The sequence below is a fragment of the Triplophysa rosa genome, linkage group LG5, assembly GCF_024868665.1.
Source record: "Triplophysa rosa linkage group LG5, Trosa_1v2, whole genome shotgun sequence".
NCBI lineage: Eukaryota > Metazoa > Chordata > Actinopteri > Cypriniformes > Nemacheilidae > Triplophysa > Triplophysa rosa.
The window spans coordinates 9,304,154-9,322,889 of record NC_079894.1 but is presented as its reverse complement, the minus strand read 5'-3'; the positions used below and the strand labels follow the sequence as shown (position 1 = coordinate 9,322,889).

Sequence of the window (18,736 nt, the reverse complement as noted above, 5' to 3'; positions counted from 1 at the left end):
ATAAATAAATTCTTACAAATGTTACAATGCTGGAACAGGTTCCATTTCTCCCCACAGGCAGTGTGTGGTTTATACAGTCACACACTAGGGGGCAGTACTCACGCATGTCATGTTCAAATCGAGGCGCTCTTTACTCTTGTTTGGTATTGTCTCTCAGGATGCAAAAGTTAACAGTGGAATAACAACCATAGCTTTTGTGAATATTTTGGTGTAGATAGAATTCAACCAAACGCCGCATAGAAGACGTGTCCCTAAAACGGAAGACTGTTGGACTTATTAAGAGAAAAGCGGCCGTGTTCCAAAACACGAAGAAGTGTACACAACATTAGCTAGCAAACGAGCTAGCAGCGTTTAGCGAATTGTGTTGTCTGTTGTTAGACCCAAGTGTGCATCCACCCGCTGTTACAGACTCGGGCTATTTCAAGGATTATCATTTTTGGACATTTCCTTTTTTAAGCTTTTACTTACGAACTGATAACAGCTCCAGCTGCAGTGTCTCTCTAGCGACAGTAAACCGCAAGGCCTGTTGTGTGGACTACTAAAATGCCTTTTAACATCTCTGTCTCTGTGTGTTTGATCACAAAAGAGCAGCTCTTTGGATTTTGAGGTAATCGGTGTCTAGCATGGAACGTGAGAGTTGAGTTAAACTACAGTCTGCGGTTAAACGCCGAGCAAGGTTTTATTTTCACAGTTCAGATGGATAATCTCTGCAGCAACAATCACATCAAATAACGTTTTGACATGTTAACGGGCATAAAACTCAAACCGGCATCCCTGCTTGTGAGTCATGTCCTCTTACACTCTTTGTTTGTGGCGTTGGGTGAAGCCTGGTTGATTGAATTCTCACAGTTATTCTGCATTGGAAGTCTTGGTTTCGTGAACGAGCATCAGGCTCCCTCTCAATACTGTAGCAGCTGATCGTCTCGCTCTGTTATAAACGCAAATCGCTGAAATGAATCCGGTAAATGCCACCTCGCTGTACGTGTCGGCGTGTCGCTCTCTCATGCAGTGCGACCCCCAAGACCCGGAGACATACGGAGGATTGTTTAACGTTCTGAATTTCTTTAGAGACTCTCTCTCCTGCCTGGCGTGTGGTGAGGATCTTTAAAAATCTAGATTCCTTTCATGTGTGATTGCCTGCAACTAATGTGTTGTTTGTTTCCATCTAGGGAATTTGCTTCAGGATCCAATTGCTCCTAAAAATTCATCTTGCCAGCACTACGTTTGCATGGGTTGCAAAGGTGAAAAGATGATGTTGAAGCCGTCGTGCAGCTGGTGTAAAGACTGGGAGGAGTTCGAGGAGAATAAACAGCTTCAGATTCTGGTTGACTGCTATAGGAATCTCTGCGATTATGTGTCGGTGTGCATCAATACTCAGCAAAGCGCCTTGGGGGTCGAAGGTTATCCCGAGGTGAAGAAAATGTTGGAAGAAGTGTTAGGGACAGTAAAGGAAGAACAGGAACAGTTTAGCATTTCGGACGCGCACAGTCAAACAGACAATTTGGATGCTCCTCACATTAAAACCGAGGCGGAGTCCTCGAATAATTCTATTGATGTGAACCCGTCTGGCTCGGATGATGTACTGTTGACACAAACTGAGCTGGAGACACGCAAGCCAGTCACTGTGAGGGAACCTTTGAATTCGAAAGAATTAAAAACAGACGCTGTTACTGTAAATGTCTTAAACGGCAACATCAGTCAGGCGAGTGGCGCTAAGCTAGTCGCATGTGCAATGGAGACCCCCGAATCTGATTTTGAGAACAAAGACCGCTCCATTGCTCAACAGCACAAGACTGAAACGCCAGCGGAGCAAAGTCAGCAATCGTCGCTGACCACCGTTGCATCAGACCACCCACAGCAGCCTCAGACGGGTATGACGTGTCTTGCCGCATCCCACCGCAAAGTGAGACTGAGCCGAAAGCGTTCTCGCTCTGAGAGTGACAGCGAGATGATCCAGCCTCTGCCCATCGCTAGTTTCATCCAGGGGCCCTCGGTAGCGGCCACAGCACCGGCGAAGTCAGCGTGTGAACCTAAAGCTCCCTCCCAACCCGCTGTGGTGGTCTCCAATGGAGGTGTCCTGAAAGTCAACAAGGCCATGTTGGATTTAACTAAGAACATACAGGTAAACGCAGATTCGGGTAATAAGAAGGTTCAGTCGAAGAGTAAAGTCGCCGTCCCTAAATCGAAGGGCAAGGCGAAGGACAGGGTGCTCCCTGCTAGTATATTACCCGGACAGCCCACCAAAGTTGCATACAAAAAGACGCAAGAGAAGAAGGGTTGCAAATGTGGCAGAGCAACTCAGAATCCAAGTGTTCTTACCTGCAGAGGTCAAAGATGCCCCTGCTACTCCAACCGGAAGGCCTGTTTGGACTGCATCTGCAGGGGCTGTCAAAACTCATACATGGCCAACGGGGAGAAGAAACTGGAGGCCTTCGCCGTGCCGGAGAAAGCCCTGGAGCAGACGAGGCTCACGCTGGGCATCAACCTCACCAGCATTTCGGTGCGAAATGCTGGGTCCAACGCTGGAGTCCTCAGCCTCTCCGCAGGCTCACCTATGGCCTCGTTCCTCACTTCCAGTGCCGATGAGGACCAGAATTTTGAAGATGCTCTTGAGATGCATTTTGACTGTTGATAAGCTGTCTTGCTACTGATTTCTCTCTCTCGTGGGAGGGTTGAACTTGAAAGCAGCCATGTTTGATTCCCAGTTCAGTCTGACAGAAATTGTTTACCAAAACTCTTAACTTTCATGACTTCTACCATCACATACACTGCTGTAATGAAACGTTACTGTGAAGCTAAGTGTTATGGCATTTTTATTTGGTTGTTTTATTTTGAAGGAACTGCACGCTTCACTGCATTATTTTTTACAATCATATTAACAAATGGTAATGTTCCTTGACCCTAACCTTAAGAGATGTTTCTGTTTCCCATGATTCAGTCATTGTCGGATAACAAAGTTTGTTTACATGCTACTTGCTGACATTTTGTCATGGTGATTCAAGGTTATTTTTAAATGCATAATGCTTCAAAATATAAACCGAGGGTGAAGTTATACACTTATGTACATTATCTACAGTCTCACAATTTTAGACCTTACTTTTGGTGAAAAATGTAGCACTTGGTCCCAATATTGTCAACGGGTTTAGAGACATGTAGACTTGTACTGGTTGCCATCGTGATCACTTCCTATGTCATCGTCTTTTGTGTCTCCACAACTGTTAGGTCTGGTTCCGTGCATTCCAGTCAGGATGTATATATATATTTTGTTAAAGAGATTATTAATTTTCTTTATGGAAACTGTCGATACAGCCCTGCCTCTGGTAGCGCTGTCACTTTTTCAATGTCAAATCAATGTTTAAGAGAATGTTCAATGTTGCCCAGATGATTGTGTTCGGCTCGACATGGCTCGAGCAGGTGGTTTTGGTTTTTGTAGGATGATGAAGCACAGATGTCTCAACCCAATGCATTTCTCAACCCTTAAAATAATAGTATTTTTACATTTACTAGTGTGTCTAGCCAGCTGATTCCTTTCATCTCCATTAATTTTGACAAAGCTGGGCTATACCGACGTCTCACAGTACAATATCTACAAAGATTTCAAGAAAAAAGTGAATGTAAGTGTGTTCAGTGTTGCCTGCGAATGTACTCATGGCAGTGATGTTATTTAAGCAATATAAAAATCAGATTTGTAGATGATAAACAACCCATTACTCAACATTTGTTTGGGCAAAACTGTAAGCAAGTATTTCAATATTCATATTGCCTGAGCACCTTTTAGCACCCATTGCCTCAGACTCTACTTAGTTGTGTCGTGTTGCGATTGTGTTGTGATACCTGTTCTAGGGACCAAAACTAAAAATACATGTTGAGAAAGGTCAAAGAACATCTTTACTGTTCCACTGCACTGTTTCATGTCTTATATAATGAAATAGATTAGGCAGTGCTTCGTCAGTATCTTTAAATATGCTTGAAAACACTATCAGTAGGGCTTTGACCAAATATTAAAACTCTTCTTAGTTAAGTCTTGGATCTTATAGTGGGGTATAGTGTTGTATTTTCTAATCCTATAGTTTGGTAGCGTTGTTTTATTTGTTCCTTTTGCTCTTCAGTGGTCATTACTTGAACTCAGACTTTAGCTTCTTGATTTTAGAGAACTTCGAAGATTATTGCCGGTTTGTTCACTGCCACGTTTATGAAAATTGCAGAACGCAACAAAAATAAATTATAGTTTTTTATTTCTTGTTTTTCAAAAAGGTGTGTTGAGTCATGTATTGTGTGTATGTGTTGTTTAATGTTTAATGCAGCACATATAATAGCTTGAGTTAACTTGGCTTGCTTTGCAGTGAACTGTGGGTGAAGCACAGCTGCCCTGGTTTTATTTCATATCTACAGTCATTTCATCATTTGGCCACGAGAGGGCTACATTGTAGCTCTATTGACAAAATTGATAGGGGTGGGCAAAGTCGGTCCTGGAGGGCCGGTGTCCTGAAGAGCTTAGCTCCAACTTCACTCAGCGCACCTGTCTGGAACTTTTTAGTCTGCCTAGTAAGACCTCGATTAACTGGTTCAGGTGTGTTTGATTAGAGTTGAAGCTAAACTCTGGAGGACACCGCCCCTCCAGGAACGACTTTGGAAAAAATGTTTTTTTTTTTTTTCAAATTCTGTCACCATTTACTTACCCTCAAGTAATTCCAAACCTGTATACATTTCTTTGTTCTGATGAATACAGAGATAGATATTTAGAAAATTGTTAGCAACTGACATTTCTGGGACATTATTGACTAGGCCTACAATAGTAGGAAAAATTATTGTATTCTTTTTTTCTGTTTAACACAAAATGAGATATTTTGAAGATTGTAGGAAAGCAAACCGTTCTGTGGCACCTTTGACCGCCATTTTAAATTTTCCTACCATGGTAATCAATGATGAACAAAGAAATTAAACAGGTGTGGAACAACTTGGGGGGGGAGTAATTCATGAAATAATTTTCATTTTTGGGTGGATCATCCCTTTAAAAATATTACTTGAATGAGTGGTTTTAAACTTAGTCCTGAGGCTCAAAATCTTTGTTTAATTCTCTTTTCAATGAATGTAGGCGTTGGTATTGCATTGTTTAAATATGTGCACTCCGACAAACTCTTATGATAAGTTCATTTTCATGCATTTGCAGATGAAAGGAACATAAAACAATAAAACGTAACCTAGTCATTCTTAGTGTTAAAATATTTAGTTTTATTATTATTAAGAAATAATAGATTACAAATACTAAATTCCACCTGGGTAGACAATTTTTTAGTGCAGCCACAATACACAATCCTACAATTCACAGTAAGAATATGAACATTTTGACAGCTTTTTTGGGGGCGGGGAGTAAATTGGAAGTCCATCGCAAATAAGACGGATAGTGAGATTCGACTTATTATTAACTGTGTATTAGCGTTATGGACTAAATGCACAGAAATGTAAGCATTTTTTTAAATATCTTGCACACATTATAAGTATTTTCTGAATAAACAAAAGTGAATGTGGAATTGTCACATACAGTACAGTATCAAGATAAATCTGTTTGGGTTGATTTAGTTTTTAGTGTATTAGTTGAAGAGGAACACACTTCTGGAAACAGTATTAGTTTCGTATAAAATACTTAATTCAAACACATGAAATAATCAGTCTGTTAGTATGTTACTCCATCTACAATATGTAAAACACAAATCCTCAGTCAGTAAAGATAGAAATACTGCACTTGTGAAATTTCCTGTGTGGTAATATTGACATCTGCTGTCACCTTTACCTTTCGCTGCATTTGTACATGTAAGTCAAACAACTACAAATTTTCCTCAAGCCAAGCGATATAATTCTGCACTGCCCTTATTCCCACAGAGAAGAAGCAGGGCCAGAAAGCAAAGCTCACACAGCCATGAAATCCGTCTTCATAATGGTCATTTGTGACAGGCACCCCTGCCAGCTCCAGCCTCCGGGCATACATAATCCCATCATCCCTCAAAACATCATGCTCGCCAGTTAAAACATACGCACGCGGCGCCATACGCAAAACCTCCTCGTCTGCGAGTAAAGGTGCAGCCCTGGCGTCCAGTAATGCCGGTACATCCTTTAAGATGTTGGAAGACCCAGTTACAGGGATGACCGGTTTATAATGCTTTATCATCCGTTTGGGGAGGAGAGTGGTCCAGTCAAGCTTTGAGCGGTTCAGCGACATGTGGTTTTGGTCCTGAGCTGTGTGGTTATTAATCAGAATAGAGTGAATGAGGTCAGGGTCGGCACCTAGATATTCTAGCCAGAAACGAGCCATTAGTTTGCGATACAAGATGGGAACGTTTTGGTTTTGTTGATAGGAAGCTGTGTTGAAGTCCAAAGCTTGGAGCACAGGGTAGATCAAGACCTGAAGCTTGAATTTCACAGAGATACTGTTGTCTATTCCAATCTAGGGAGAAACAAAAGTGCATATTTCTCTTAAAATATTACCATAATCAAATGACATTCAAGCCAAGCTGAAAAAAGCAATTCTAAAAAGATTATATCAATAATATCCTATTTTTATCTCATAGACAGTAATGAGACTAAGAGCAAATTGAGAATTTTGTGTAATTGTTTTACCTGACGTTTCTAAAAAAAAAAAGACAGCTGTAGTCTCGCATGTCCTTGGTACTTTGAAAAATGGTCTCAATTTTTCAAACTGTGCTCATACAGTATTTTGGAAGATACAAAACTCTGCAATCAGAGATTTCATTGTATGTTTTATTGAGATAATGTTAGCGCTGTCATGGTATACGGCATCGCTGTGTGAACAACCTTTTAAGCACCCTTATTTTCAAGAGTGTATCAGATTTTCACTACACGATTACCGTGGCCAATGAATTCACAGTAATGATATTACCACAATATCTATTTAAATGTTTTTTTTTACGCTTATTTTGTGTTTTCTCTTTTTTTGGCTAAGAAACAATTTCCAAAATATTGTAAGGAGGTGGAGAGAGAGAGAGTTTCAAACCATTGTGACTCTTACGGCAATATTTTAACACAATATCGATCATTGTAATATCACAATCAATATCAATAATATCAGTTGTCATTACTGTTATGTTGTGACACCCGTGGATAACATTAAATGTAAGTGAATGGTGAATATGTTGGTAACCGAACCACAGCAGTACCCATTCATTTGCATTGGTTTCCATTCAATAGAAGTGAATGGGTACCACCTTTGTTCGGTTACCAATATTTTTCTCTTCTTCATGCAGTCATGCAGGTTTGAAATAACAAGAGGGTGAATAAATGATGACAGAATTTTCAGTTTTTGGTGAACTGTCCCTTTAAGTTGTAAATTTGAAAATTGGTTTGCTGTGATGTACCCGCTGCGCCACTGCAGCAGCCAGATTCCCACCAGCACTGTCTCCGCACACTGCTACTCGCTCTGGATCCACCAAATATTGTGCCAGAGTTTCTGGCTTCAGGAAGTGCTTAGCGGCCTGGACGCAGTCTTCATACTGCACAGGGAAGTGCACATCAGGTGCCATGCGATAGCTGCACAAACAAAACGCACTTCCAGTGTGACTGTGGTTTTGCTCTTTCTTACAGTGTGTGAATGATCAGGGTATATACTCACTCCACTGTCACAACCACTGCATCCAGATCAGCCGACATTTGTCCACAGAGACTGTCATATGAGCCCAACTCTGATGGCAGATTAAAACCAGTCACAACACATGCACACATATGTACAATTTCTGAATGTTATTCTTCTATGGGCCCTAATGGTTGTAATACAGTATTAAAAAGACATTGTCTGTGACACACTTGGAGCACCCAAAGACCATCCACCACCATGGATGAATACAACCGCCCTCCTCAGATGGCCTTCTTTCTTTCCAGGAGGGTGGTATATGCGCACGTGGACACCATCAAACAGAGTGTCCTCCACCCAGATCTCATTATACGTGGCCGGCACCACACTCTCAAAACTGACCACGGCAAAGTTGATCACACGAACACTGTGACTCAGACCCACCGAGTGAGCAACATCTCCCTAGAAGACAACAAACAAGGTTAGATATGTGAACCCGCTTTATGGTTTTGAAATACAATCTGCATGTTGTGATATTGTTGGTACATTGACAAAGGGAGTAAGTGTCATCATACCGAGGCGATTGAAACAGAGAGAACAGTTTGTAAAGACAGTGAGCGAACATTACATCTTGCCCTTGGGTACATTCTGTGGATGTGGCAAGTTGGCCATAGTTCATCAGAACAGGCTGATCAGGGTCATCTCTTAACATGTCTCTTCAAAACACATTTTGCTTTGATAATAGGGAATGTTGGATATTTTCTTTTGAGTTCTGAGCTGTTCGGAGATATTATCGTAGTAACCCTTAATAGCTTTAATGTACTATAAAAAGAAATCATTGTATGGACAAAAATGTAAAGGACTTTGAAAAACCAACTTAGAATCTTATTTTGATTCAGTTGAAAAATGGATATTAGAGTTAGACATCACAATCATCCAATCAGAATAGCCCTTTCTCCAGTTCACCTGCAGGATTGTTTAAATGGGGTACTTACCATCCACACAACTCCTCGAAATGTTGCATCCAACACCATCAGTTTCCATGGCTCTGAAATTTGCCCAGGCAATGGGATGTAGATGTAATAGGCAACAGCAATTGATAAAAACAAGGTAATACCGCAAAGCAACTTCATCACGCAGTGGTGTATCTCTTCCAGTGTATCTGTAGCTGTCAGGAGGGTAGACAATATGACATTGAGCAATTGTGCAAAGATTTTTTTTAAGTTACTGCAACTTCCTGTAGATTATAAAATAGCATTCTGGGAAATGTAGTCCGTATTTAATCAATCAACAATAGCATACTATACTTGCATAATACCATATACAATGCCTTCTTTATTGAAAATTAATTAAAAATCTATTATTTTAATCCATTTTACTTTATGAGGTCTCTAATGAAAGACATTTAACTAAAATCTACAGTATAGTGTCCTTTCATGTATGGAATTTAAATACAAATAATACACCTGAGATCAAAAATCATTCTAAAAGATATGATATAAAAGACAATGCTCAGTGACAATTGTAGGTCACACTTTTGATTTCAGTCGTCATGTCAAATGTCCACCACTAGGGTTCCCTGTTGTTATAAGAAAAAAACTCGTGACTTTTACATTTCTTTGGTTCTTATTCTATGAACAACGTATACAATTAGAAAAACGACAACTTTCATTTGAAAACGTATGATCAAGCCAATTCATGCAGATTTTTTCAAATGTCCTTAATATCATTCAAATTGAGGGAATAGAGAGTTTCTTAAAGTTATATTCAGTTCCATTGCCTGTTTCTGTATTCCATTACATTATTAAAAATACATCTTTTTCATGATAACATATAATATAACAGATGACTGGTGTGGAGTCATCAGTAGGCTAAATGTGTGTAAAAAAAAGCTTTTTGCATTTGCATCAGTATCTGTTAATCATCAACTGCTTAGTGTCAAATAAATCAAGGCTTTGGTTTGAAGGAAGTGGAGGAGCTGTATGGTTTGTACTTTAAAAAAAATCCCAAATGGATTATTGTTTTGCTAGGCTTTTATAAGGAATTCTGATAAAGCCATAAAAAACTATGTAATAGTATCATATTTGATTATCAGGATCAATATTTATTTATTATTTACCGTGTTTCAACACATCTCAGCTTTATGGACAGGCAGTACAGTAATAGTAAAGCAGTAGCAGCGTCTAAAGGAAAGTGCTTTCACAAATGTATGTGATGCTCCATTTCATTACTGTTGATGAAATGGATTGTGTCACAGAAATGACATATTTGCCATACGCCGAGTGAGTATGGGCTCTGCTGAATAGAAAACCAGACTAATGGTAGGGTTGACATTTACCAAAATCACTCCTGACCACGATCAATGCATGCAGTCCATGTGCGCTTATAGCAGTTCTGTCTCAACCACCTCATTTCGTATTTCTTTTACTTCTGTGTTGTGATTTCTGTAATTGGAATAAAGCTGTGGCTAGCTCAGTGCAGGACTGCCAAGTCAGGGTAAAAGAGCAGCAGGCTTTTCCATCATACATTTGCCTTATTTGCATTATTATTGCCAACCTTTCTTCTCATTCTGAGACAAAATGCCACCAACAGATGTTTAGTTATATTGTGCAGCCTCGGTGAGTTAACATTATAAATATCTGTTGAAGAGAAATATTAAGTATGACTGTTTAATTATAGTAACACATTAAATTAAAAATCTGTTTAAAAATGGCATTTGTTTTCAGGCATGTTCTATCAGAATAATGCTACAAATATGAACGGGAATATATGAGATGTTTTTTTCACTTTAACACATGGCTAGTATTGAAAATGGATTATTGTTAGCCTGGGGCCCAAATATATGAAATAAAAATGAAACATTGCTTAATGAAACCATATGTGTGAAATGACTATGAGACCGATATTATCCTGACTACTGAATATTTTAATAGATTTAAAGTCAGAATGATACTAAACACATGCAGACTGGGTTTAAATGGTTCTTACACTGTTGGAAACAAGCACGGGTATTTTTTTGTCCAAGCATTTGTCAAACAAATAACATGAGAGAACTCTAATGAATGATAAAAAGATTTCAGATTGCATGAAAACCCAGTCACTGTAATTTACAGATCAGCTGGAAACATTTCTGATGACATTTACGCATGAAAAAGCTTTTTTAATCTATCATCGTTGACAAAAGAAGACTTTGTGCTTACCTTCAGAACAAAATGTTGCAACCACTGGATTTATTTCTTGTCTTTTTCAACATATTTCGTCACCTATCTTCACTCTCCAAATGACATTTAATTTAAGTCATGTTACAGATGATCACGGGAGTCACCTCACTAAAGGTGTACAGCACAATTGTTGAAGGCGACACCTCCCTACATGCAAGTATGTGACTAATATGATGTTTACCCTGCTGGAAAAACCAGGTCAATCAACCTAAGGTGGTAAAGCGGGTTTTTGGAGAACAAGTCTCTTTTTAGAACCTTGTAGAATTATTTTAGCCCTGGCGCAACAGCCTTTGCCAGGTTTGCCTTGGCTAGAGCTTGGCTACATGATGACCATAAACCTGTTTTAAAATGAAAAACTACGCTGTGAAAATGTGTGGTTGCTATCTTAAGAAACAGTCTATCTGACCCAACCCTAAAACCTGATGGTGTAGCCATTGTTTACATTTCTTATTTTACATATGGAGTTTGTTGAATTCAGTGTTTTTTACGTAATGTAAAATCCAATCTAGTCTGTAAATCAGGTTGATTCCGTCATGTGAAATAGAGTGAGACCCAATGTCTGAGACAACATTGAGCTGGGATTAAAAAAAAAATGCTTGATGATGTCATCAATGAAGTAAGGGGGCAAATAAATGTAGAGTTCATTAGCAAATAACTTTTTTATCTTGAAAAAAGTTGTTTAAAATGTTCAAAAATCATGTTTTTATTGGGCATTCCAAGTTATATCAATCAAACTGCAGTTGGGTTGTTTTGATTAAGTAACCATAACTCAAAACATACAGCTAACTACCACGAGAAAACACAATAAAAAACATGATTTTTGAATTTAAAGAGTTATCTAGAGTTATGTATTTCTGAAATACTACTCAGAAAACTTATTTATATACCAGGTATCATCGCTGACACCTTGCTGGAGGTCTTGGGACTTTATGTCCTTGGTTTATGTCAGTCATATCCTTTTCTCAGACAGGGTTCCTGCTGGGGTTGAAAGTGCAGCAATGTGATAGTGATCCTTTCATGGTCTTCTTTGGTTCAGAATGTGCTCAGTGTTGACAGACTGAGTGATGCAAATCTTTTTTTGTGTTGGAAAGATACAGTAGATTTTGAGAAGTTCATGTCGATATCATGGCAGGAATACTTCACCCAAGAATGGAAATTCAGTCATCGTTTACTTACTCTTTGGTTGTTAAAACATGAGGATTAATTTTAAAGAGGTTATAACTGCTTTCTTAAAATACAGTGAAGCTGAATAGTGAGGCTTTCCTTCATTAACACCTGCCTGCTGTTATTCTTTTGTGTTTGTGTTGATGAAAGAATATAAATGAGTTTGGAACAACATGAGGGTGAGTAAATGATGACAGAAAGCGTTTTTTTTTGGTTGAAATACTTGTATAAGGTGAAGATAGAATGGAATGAAAAAATGTGCATTTTTGATACACAGTTTACAATGTCAAATAAACGTTTCATTTGAAAATGATTTAATGTTCTTATGATGATGAGTTTTAAATAATTTGAATGGCTTCACACTTGCTAACATGATTAAATGACATATGTACATAAATGCATTGCCATATGAGTTAACCTGATATCAAGACTCAATAAAAGAAAAGTAAGAAAAAAAGTAAAGAAAAGTGACTAAATCAAATAAAAGAAAACATTTTTCAAAAATCACATTTATGTAATTGCTGCGTCACAGTATAATGGTTTTAAATGAAAGGGACAGTTTAAGAGAAAGATATTTGGAAGAATGCTTCTTGGCCACCATTGACTGCCATAGTAGGAAAAATGACAATGGTAGTCAAAAGTGCCCCGGAGCTGTTCCTACATTCTTCAAAATATCTTCTTTTGTTTAGCAGGAAAAAAAATTCTTAAAAAATTTAAAAAGTAATTTTTCCTACTATTGTCCTACATTCTTCAAAATATCTTATTTCGTGTTTGGCAAAGAAAAAAAATCCTAAAAATTAAAAAAGTAATTTGGGGTCCAAGAACCGTTTGGTTACAAGCATTCTTCCAAATATCTTTCTCTGTGTTCACCAGAACAAAGAAATTTATACAGATTTGGAACAACTCGAAGGTGTGTAAATGATGACAGAATTTTATTTTTGGCTGAACTATGCCTTTAAGGATTTTTTTAAACCTAAATCAACAGAAATCAAAGACGTAACTCACTTAAAAGACTCACACTTGCGTTTACAAGATCTGTTAATGCATATTGGCAAGGCAAATCCAGGGAGACACCCATAAGAAAAGATGCGAGACGACTGGAGATATAAAACACTAAATAATTCATTTCACATGGTGTTCCTTGGATCAGTAACAGCAGTCCTCTGAACAGCTTGTTGAAATAACAGGAGGCTGATTTTCCCATATGGGGCATCTTTTATACACTCTACAAGAGACTCAGATTGTTTTACTCACAATGACATCATCTCTCATCATGTTCCTCTGGGCTGGAGTTGCACTGCTGGCCTCAATCACCACAGAAACATTCGCCAACTTTCATTTATTGCAGTTACATCTGAGAGGAGAGAGGGCAGATGAAGTCACAGAGAGTCCTTAAAAGTCAAAAGACTCCTTTGTCCAGGCCCTTACTGTGCTAATTCTAAACAGAGGGACTTTAATGAGTTTTTGAGATCAAAGTTCTTTGATACCCCTATCAGCAGCTTTGAGAGCCACCAAGCTCTCCAGTCCCAAGAGGAATCGGATTCAGAATCTGAGCGCAGAAGAAAATAACTATTCCCTTACGCTCTGCCATTGTTTCATGTGGAATTTGTTTTAAAAGAAGGAATTTGATTGCCTGGCCGACACAATGCATTTAACTAGATAGCACAGCCTTGAAATCCAGACGGGCAGTTGTTTAGTCACTAAACATGAAGCAGCCAGTTTCCATAGCACCGGGACACACTGGATTCAGACAAAAACGTGTGGAAAAATACAGATCATGGACACTTTGAAAATAAGCTGCCAATTTAATTAGAAAGTGAATTGAAAATCTATGCATATGAACATCTATTTCATTAGGTATAGCTGAAATGCCATCTTCATATTTTCAGTTAGAAAATATGAACTCAGCTCAGAGGTTAAGTTCAGAGAAATCTGAGCATGACGTCTTACAAAGAAGGCATACTTGTAGAAATAACCTGCAGGCATCACAACCAAGCCACGCTAACCTGCACCTAACCTGCATTTACATTGTGACTAACTTGTACAAACAGGCACTTCATATTTCCATACATGTCACGGTCCTGCCTTCTTGGTTCTGTATTTCTAGTCGTGTGGCAGGATCGGGACGGAACCCTTAGGTTTTATGTGAGAAAGCCATGAGTTGTTTATGTTTTGACATCTCATGTGCTTTCTCGTGTCTTGTCATTGGCCCCGCCCCTCTCGTTTCATGTATTGCTTCTCTGCCGTGTCTAATGTTTCCCACCTGCCCTGTGTCATTATCCCTCGTTTGTCTCTCCTATAAATGCCCCCATGTTTCTTTGTGCTGTGCTCATGGATTGTGTGTATGTACTTGCGATCAGTGTTCCCGTTCCCGTTCCCGGTCCCATTCCCGTTCCTGGTCCTGTCCCTGTCCCTAGCCTTGTCCGTAGTCTGTGAATTTCTTGTGTTTTTACCCTGCCGTGTTTTTTTTGTTTGAAACGTTGTGTCGCTATTTGGTTTGTTAGTTTATTTTTGCCCCCCCGTGGGAAGTCTTTGTTTTCTAGTTTTGTATTTTAGTTCGTTCCTGTTTTTTGACACCCCCTTGTGGGTTTTTACTTGTTTTTTTATTGAAGAAATAAAAGATTTCTGTTAACCCCTTCACCACTACTCCTCTTCCTGCCTGCATTTGGGTTCTCTCCCTTGCCATACCCTGACAATACAGATGTACAGTTTATGTATCCCAACTGTGCTCTTTAACACTAAAACCGCCATGCTTACCCGTGGATGTTTTTCAAATGTACACAACAGATTTTCAATAAAATTGTGTTATTTACAATCCCCTGTTGTTAATTTTTTTTTAGAATAAAATCAGATTAAAAAGCGGAGCATTTATACCTATAAGCGCCGTCGGGTCAAATTTACCTCTTTATTATTTAGGCTTACCCCATGTTTTGTTCTATTGTCCCCCTTATACATGGCATAACTAAACAAATGAATAATTATTTAGGTAAAACTGTGCGCTTGGATTTGTCGTTGCATCAATTATTATACCGCTAAGAAAAGTGATTTTCTTTGAAAAGTGATTTTCTTACTTTAGCTTTGAACATAAAACAACAGTACAAAAACATATTTGATGACTAAAAATAATCATTTCATGTCTCTAGACATAACAGTGACATAAGTTTTTTAGCAATACCAAAACAATATTCACGTGCATGGGTCAATTTTACCCGCTGGCAGTTAAATATATTTTACAAAGCTTGTGTTTGTCTGTCATGGTGAGTTAAGGTTCACCACCTTACATTTGATTCAATTAAGCACATGAGCAATTAGCGCATGATGAATTTAAACACAGCCGTTATTAGACTTAAGGCAACCAAATCAAAACTGCACTAAAGTTCTCTACAACATGCTACAAACAAATGACAAACACATCTGTTTATACTATGCTGCTATACCAAATACACTGTTTACACCCAAATAGTTCACCCAAAAATGAAAATGTTTCCTCATTTACAAACCCTCAAGTTGTTCCAACAATGTATACAATTCTTTGTTGTGTTGAACACAAAAGTAGATATTTTGAAGAATGTGGAAAACTAAACAGTTCTGGGGCACAATTGACTACCAGAGTAATTTTCTTCCATATGGTAGTCAATGGTGTTTGCTACAGACATTCTTTCAAATCTCTTTCTTTGTGTTTAGCAGAACAACGACATGCACACAGGTTTGGAACAACTTGAGGGTGAGTAAATGATGACAGAATTGTCATTTTTGGATGAACTGTTCCTTTAACAGGGATTTATTCTAAAATAAGTATTTTAATTGTGAAAGCAGTGCAGGTTGAATAAGTCAAACAAATGACTTTAATTAATGTAAATGTAAATGTTTCAATAAAGAAAAAAACTTAAAGAAACATCTAGAAACATCAGATCATAAAATCTTCCCCGTGGACCATCTGCTTTTATTTAACCAGAGAAGGTGATTTAACATCTCTCAGACAGTAACTGCATTTGCAGTCAGTAAAGTACACACACATTTTGCAAATAAAATGATGTGCAGTGTGACATTCCTTCCTGAAAATCTTTAAGAGAAGCGTTACAACTTGCAGCTGCTTTCAAAATGTCTCAGTATGAGACACACAGTTATAGGGATAGTCCACCCAAAAATGAAAATTCTGTCATGAATTACTCATCCTCAAGTCGTTCTAAACATTTTTTTCAAAAAAAAACATTTGTTCTGTTAAACACAGAAGAAGCTATTTTGAAGAGTTTAGGAAAACAAACAGTTCTGGGGTACCTTTGACTATACCATTTTTTGACTTCACCAGAGATGTCAGTTGCTAACATTCTTCTAAATATCTTTCTTTGTGTTCAACAAAAGAAAGAAATTTAAACAGGTTTGAAACAACTTGAGGGTGAGTAAATGATGACAGAATTTACATGTTTGGGTGGAGTATCCCTTTAAATATATACACTTAATAATGATGTGTAGCTTTTCTCTTTTCAGTGATACCAGCATGTATATTGTATTTTTGATGATGATCGTCAGTATGGGATGCTGGTGTATACCTTAACCAGTTTTCTTGGTCAAGCAAAAGAACCATGCAGGCTGGCCATTATTTTTTATTCATGCTGGTTTATTCTGGTTTCATCTTTTCAGAGAGGGTTAAGTGTTTGGGGATCTGAAGTGTGTGTACGGTACACATACACACCGCACTCCCTCACTTTTGCGTCTGTGCCAGGCTGTGCCACAGTTGAAAGATCTGCACAAAAAGGATTGTTTCACTGAAGTGAAGGTACGCTTGTAAATTTATCCAGATCAGATTCCTGCAAATTCCACACTGACACTCCCCTCGGCAAACTGCCTTCATTCTGCTCCAAATCTCAATGTAATCAAAGAGCCGATGGAAGGAGATACAGTTCACCCTGAAAAACAGAGAAGGGCTTTGACTTCAAAGGAGTTTTTGATATTTCCCTGTTAAAAATGACGTATTGATGATATGCTTGACCCAGAGAAAAATTGATCTGATTTGCATTGGAATTGTGTTATTGTTACAGTATTTGAAAAAAATCATTTTAACAATCCAGCTGTATGGTTGTCACAACTTCTGTCAGGCAACACATTTGCACTTGAAAGAGTTTTACTCTCTGTTCCAAAGTGACATCAGAGTTATCGAGGAAAAACAAGCAGCTAAAGAGGAAGCTCGAGTGATAGTGGAGGGTGGTGCTTATGGAGGACTAAACCTGCAAAAATTATAAATAAATAAATAAATGTATAAATAAATAAATATATAAACGAATAAATGTAATAATATGAAAATAAATAAAGGAATGAATGGTTTGATAAAACAAAATAATTCGTTTGAGCTATTATTGATCTTAGCTTTAACTTTTCTTTTCATTTTTTAAATTGATTTATTATTTTTTGTTTCCATTTTTTAATTATTTTTAATTATTATTATTATTTATTTTTAGATTATTTTATTTATCATTTCCTTTTATTTTTACATTTATTTATTTATACGTTTATTTATTTTTATATTTATTTATTATCGCATGTATTTATTTCCACTTTTATTTATTTATTCTTGAATTCATTCTTACTTTTCTGTGTCTTGTATGATAATTAGATGGGTTGGTCTTGCCTACTATTGGTTCAGCGTAGATTGAAGCGTTTGATCGATTACTCTTGACTTGTTTTGGACTAACGTCACGTCACTCACTGATCATTTGCTTCGTGTATAACGTTAAGTAACTATGGCGGGCGCACAATTAGCTAGAGAGTTACAGCATTTAGCCAATGAAGTCGATAACCATGCATCAAATGACTATGTGTCATTCAGATTAGATGCACTTATTGATGATTTATTACAGATTGACGGCGAGATAAATGACAAAGTTCTTATTATTGTTTTCATATTATTACATTTATTCGTTTATATGTTTATTTATTTATACATTTATTTATTTATAATTTTATTTATAATTTTTGCATTTAGTCCTCCATAGGTGCTAACTGTGAACGGATAAGAATCAGGAGGAATCTTGTTCAAGAAATGGGCCACCAACTGGGAGTGTGATGGTTTAACCCCAGTGTTGATGCTTCACATGTCAGATATTGTGATTTCGCAAGACACTTTATTTCCAGTTTGCCCCTTATAATACTAGCTCTAGCTTTACTGTGAACCTCCTGTGAAACATGCATAACAGTAATTGTATTGTACCAACCAAGGATTGAAGAAACACCAGGTAGGCTAGTGTTTCCTAGTATATTAATACAGTATATGTCGTGTTTAAATGGACTTTAGCTCATAGCTTTTGCAATGTACTGATCTGTATTTATGTGTGCTGATGTAAGTAGCAGTCTGGCCTTGAGCCTTGCACACATCACTGCAGACATTTTTTAGCAGACGAGAGAAGATCACACCCATCCTCTAGCTGGCAACCTTCAGCACTTCTACGTCTAAGCCTCTCACTAACAGTCTCTGTTTCACCTTTTTCTCTTATTTCCTTTTATTGCTTGTGGTTTTTCATTCCCTGCCCACTTTTTCACCTCACAGGAAGTTGACAAGGAATTTTTACCTATTAATCTACAGTGCATGAATCATGACTTAAGCGCACAAGATTTTGAAACAGTGATATTATTTAGGGTAAAACAGCTTTAAATAATAAAACACGACAAGAATGATTTAGGCCATTTTTTGTCTGTTTCTACCCAGCAAAGATTCTGTTTAAAAATACTGTTTAAAATTCTGTTTCTAGGATTTGCACTTAACTGGAGGTCTATA

General features: G+C 37.8%; 2 protein-coding genes across 2 annotated transcripts; one reads left to right on the top strand and one right to left on the bottom strand.

Moving 5' to 3' along the window:
- The first annotated feature begins 115 nt into the window (after positions 1-115).
- msl2a (MSL complex subunit 2a) lies at positions 116-5,065 on the top strand. The gene is made up of 2 exons (XM_057334559.1): positions 116-1,094; positions 1,170-5,065. The coding sequence occupies exons 1-2, from the start codon at positions 953-955 to the stop codon at positions 2,630-2,632; spliced, it is 1,605 nt and encodes a 534-aa protein (XP_057190542.1). The 5' UTR covers positions 116-952; the 3' UTR covers positions 2,633-5,065.
- A 152-nt stretch (positions 5,066-5,217) lies between these two features.
- Positions 5,218-8,750, bottom strand: nceh1a (neutral cholesterol ester hydrolase 1a). Its single transcript, XM_057334560.1, has 5 exons — positions 8,578-8,750; positions 7,816-8,044; positions 7,625-7,694; positions 7,371-7,542; positions 5,218-6,442 (listed from the first exon to the last, which is right to left on the bottom strand). Exons 1-5 carry the CDS (start codon positions 8,713-8,715, stop codon positions 5,825-5,827), a joined length of 1,227 nt encoding a protein of 408 aa, XP_057190543.1. The 5' UTR covers positions 8,716-8,750; the 3' UTR covers positions 5,218-5,824.
- Positions 8,751-18,736: the final 9,986 nt, after the last annotated feature.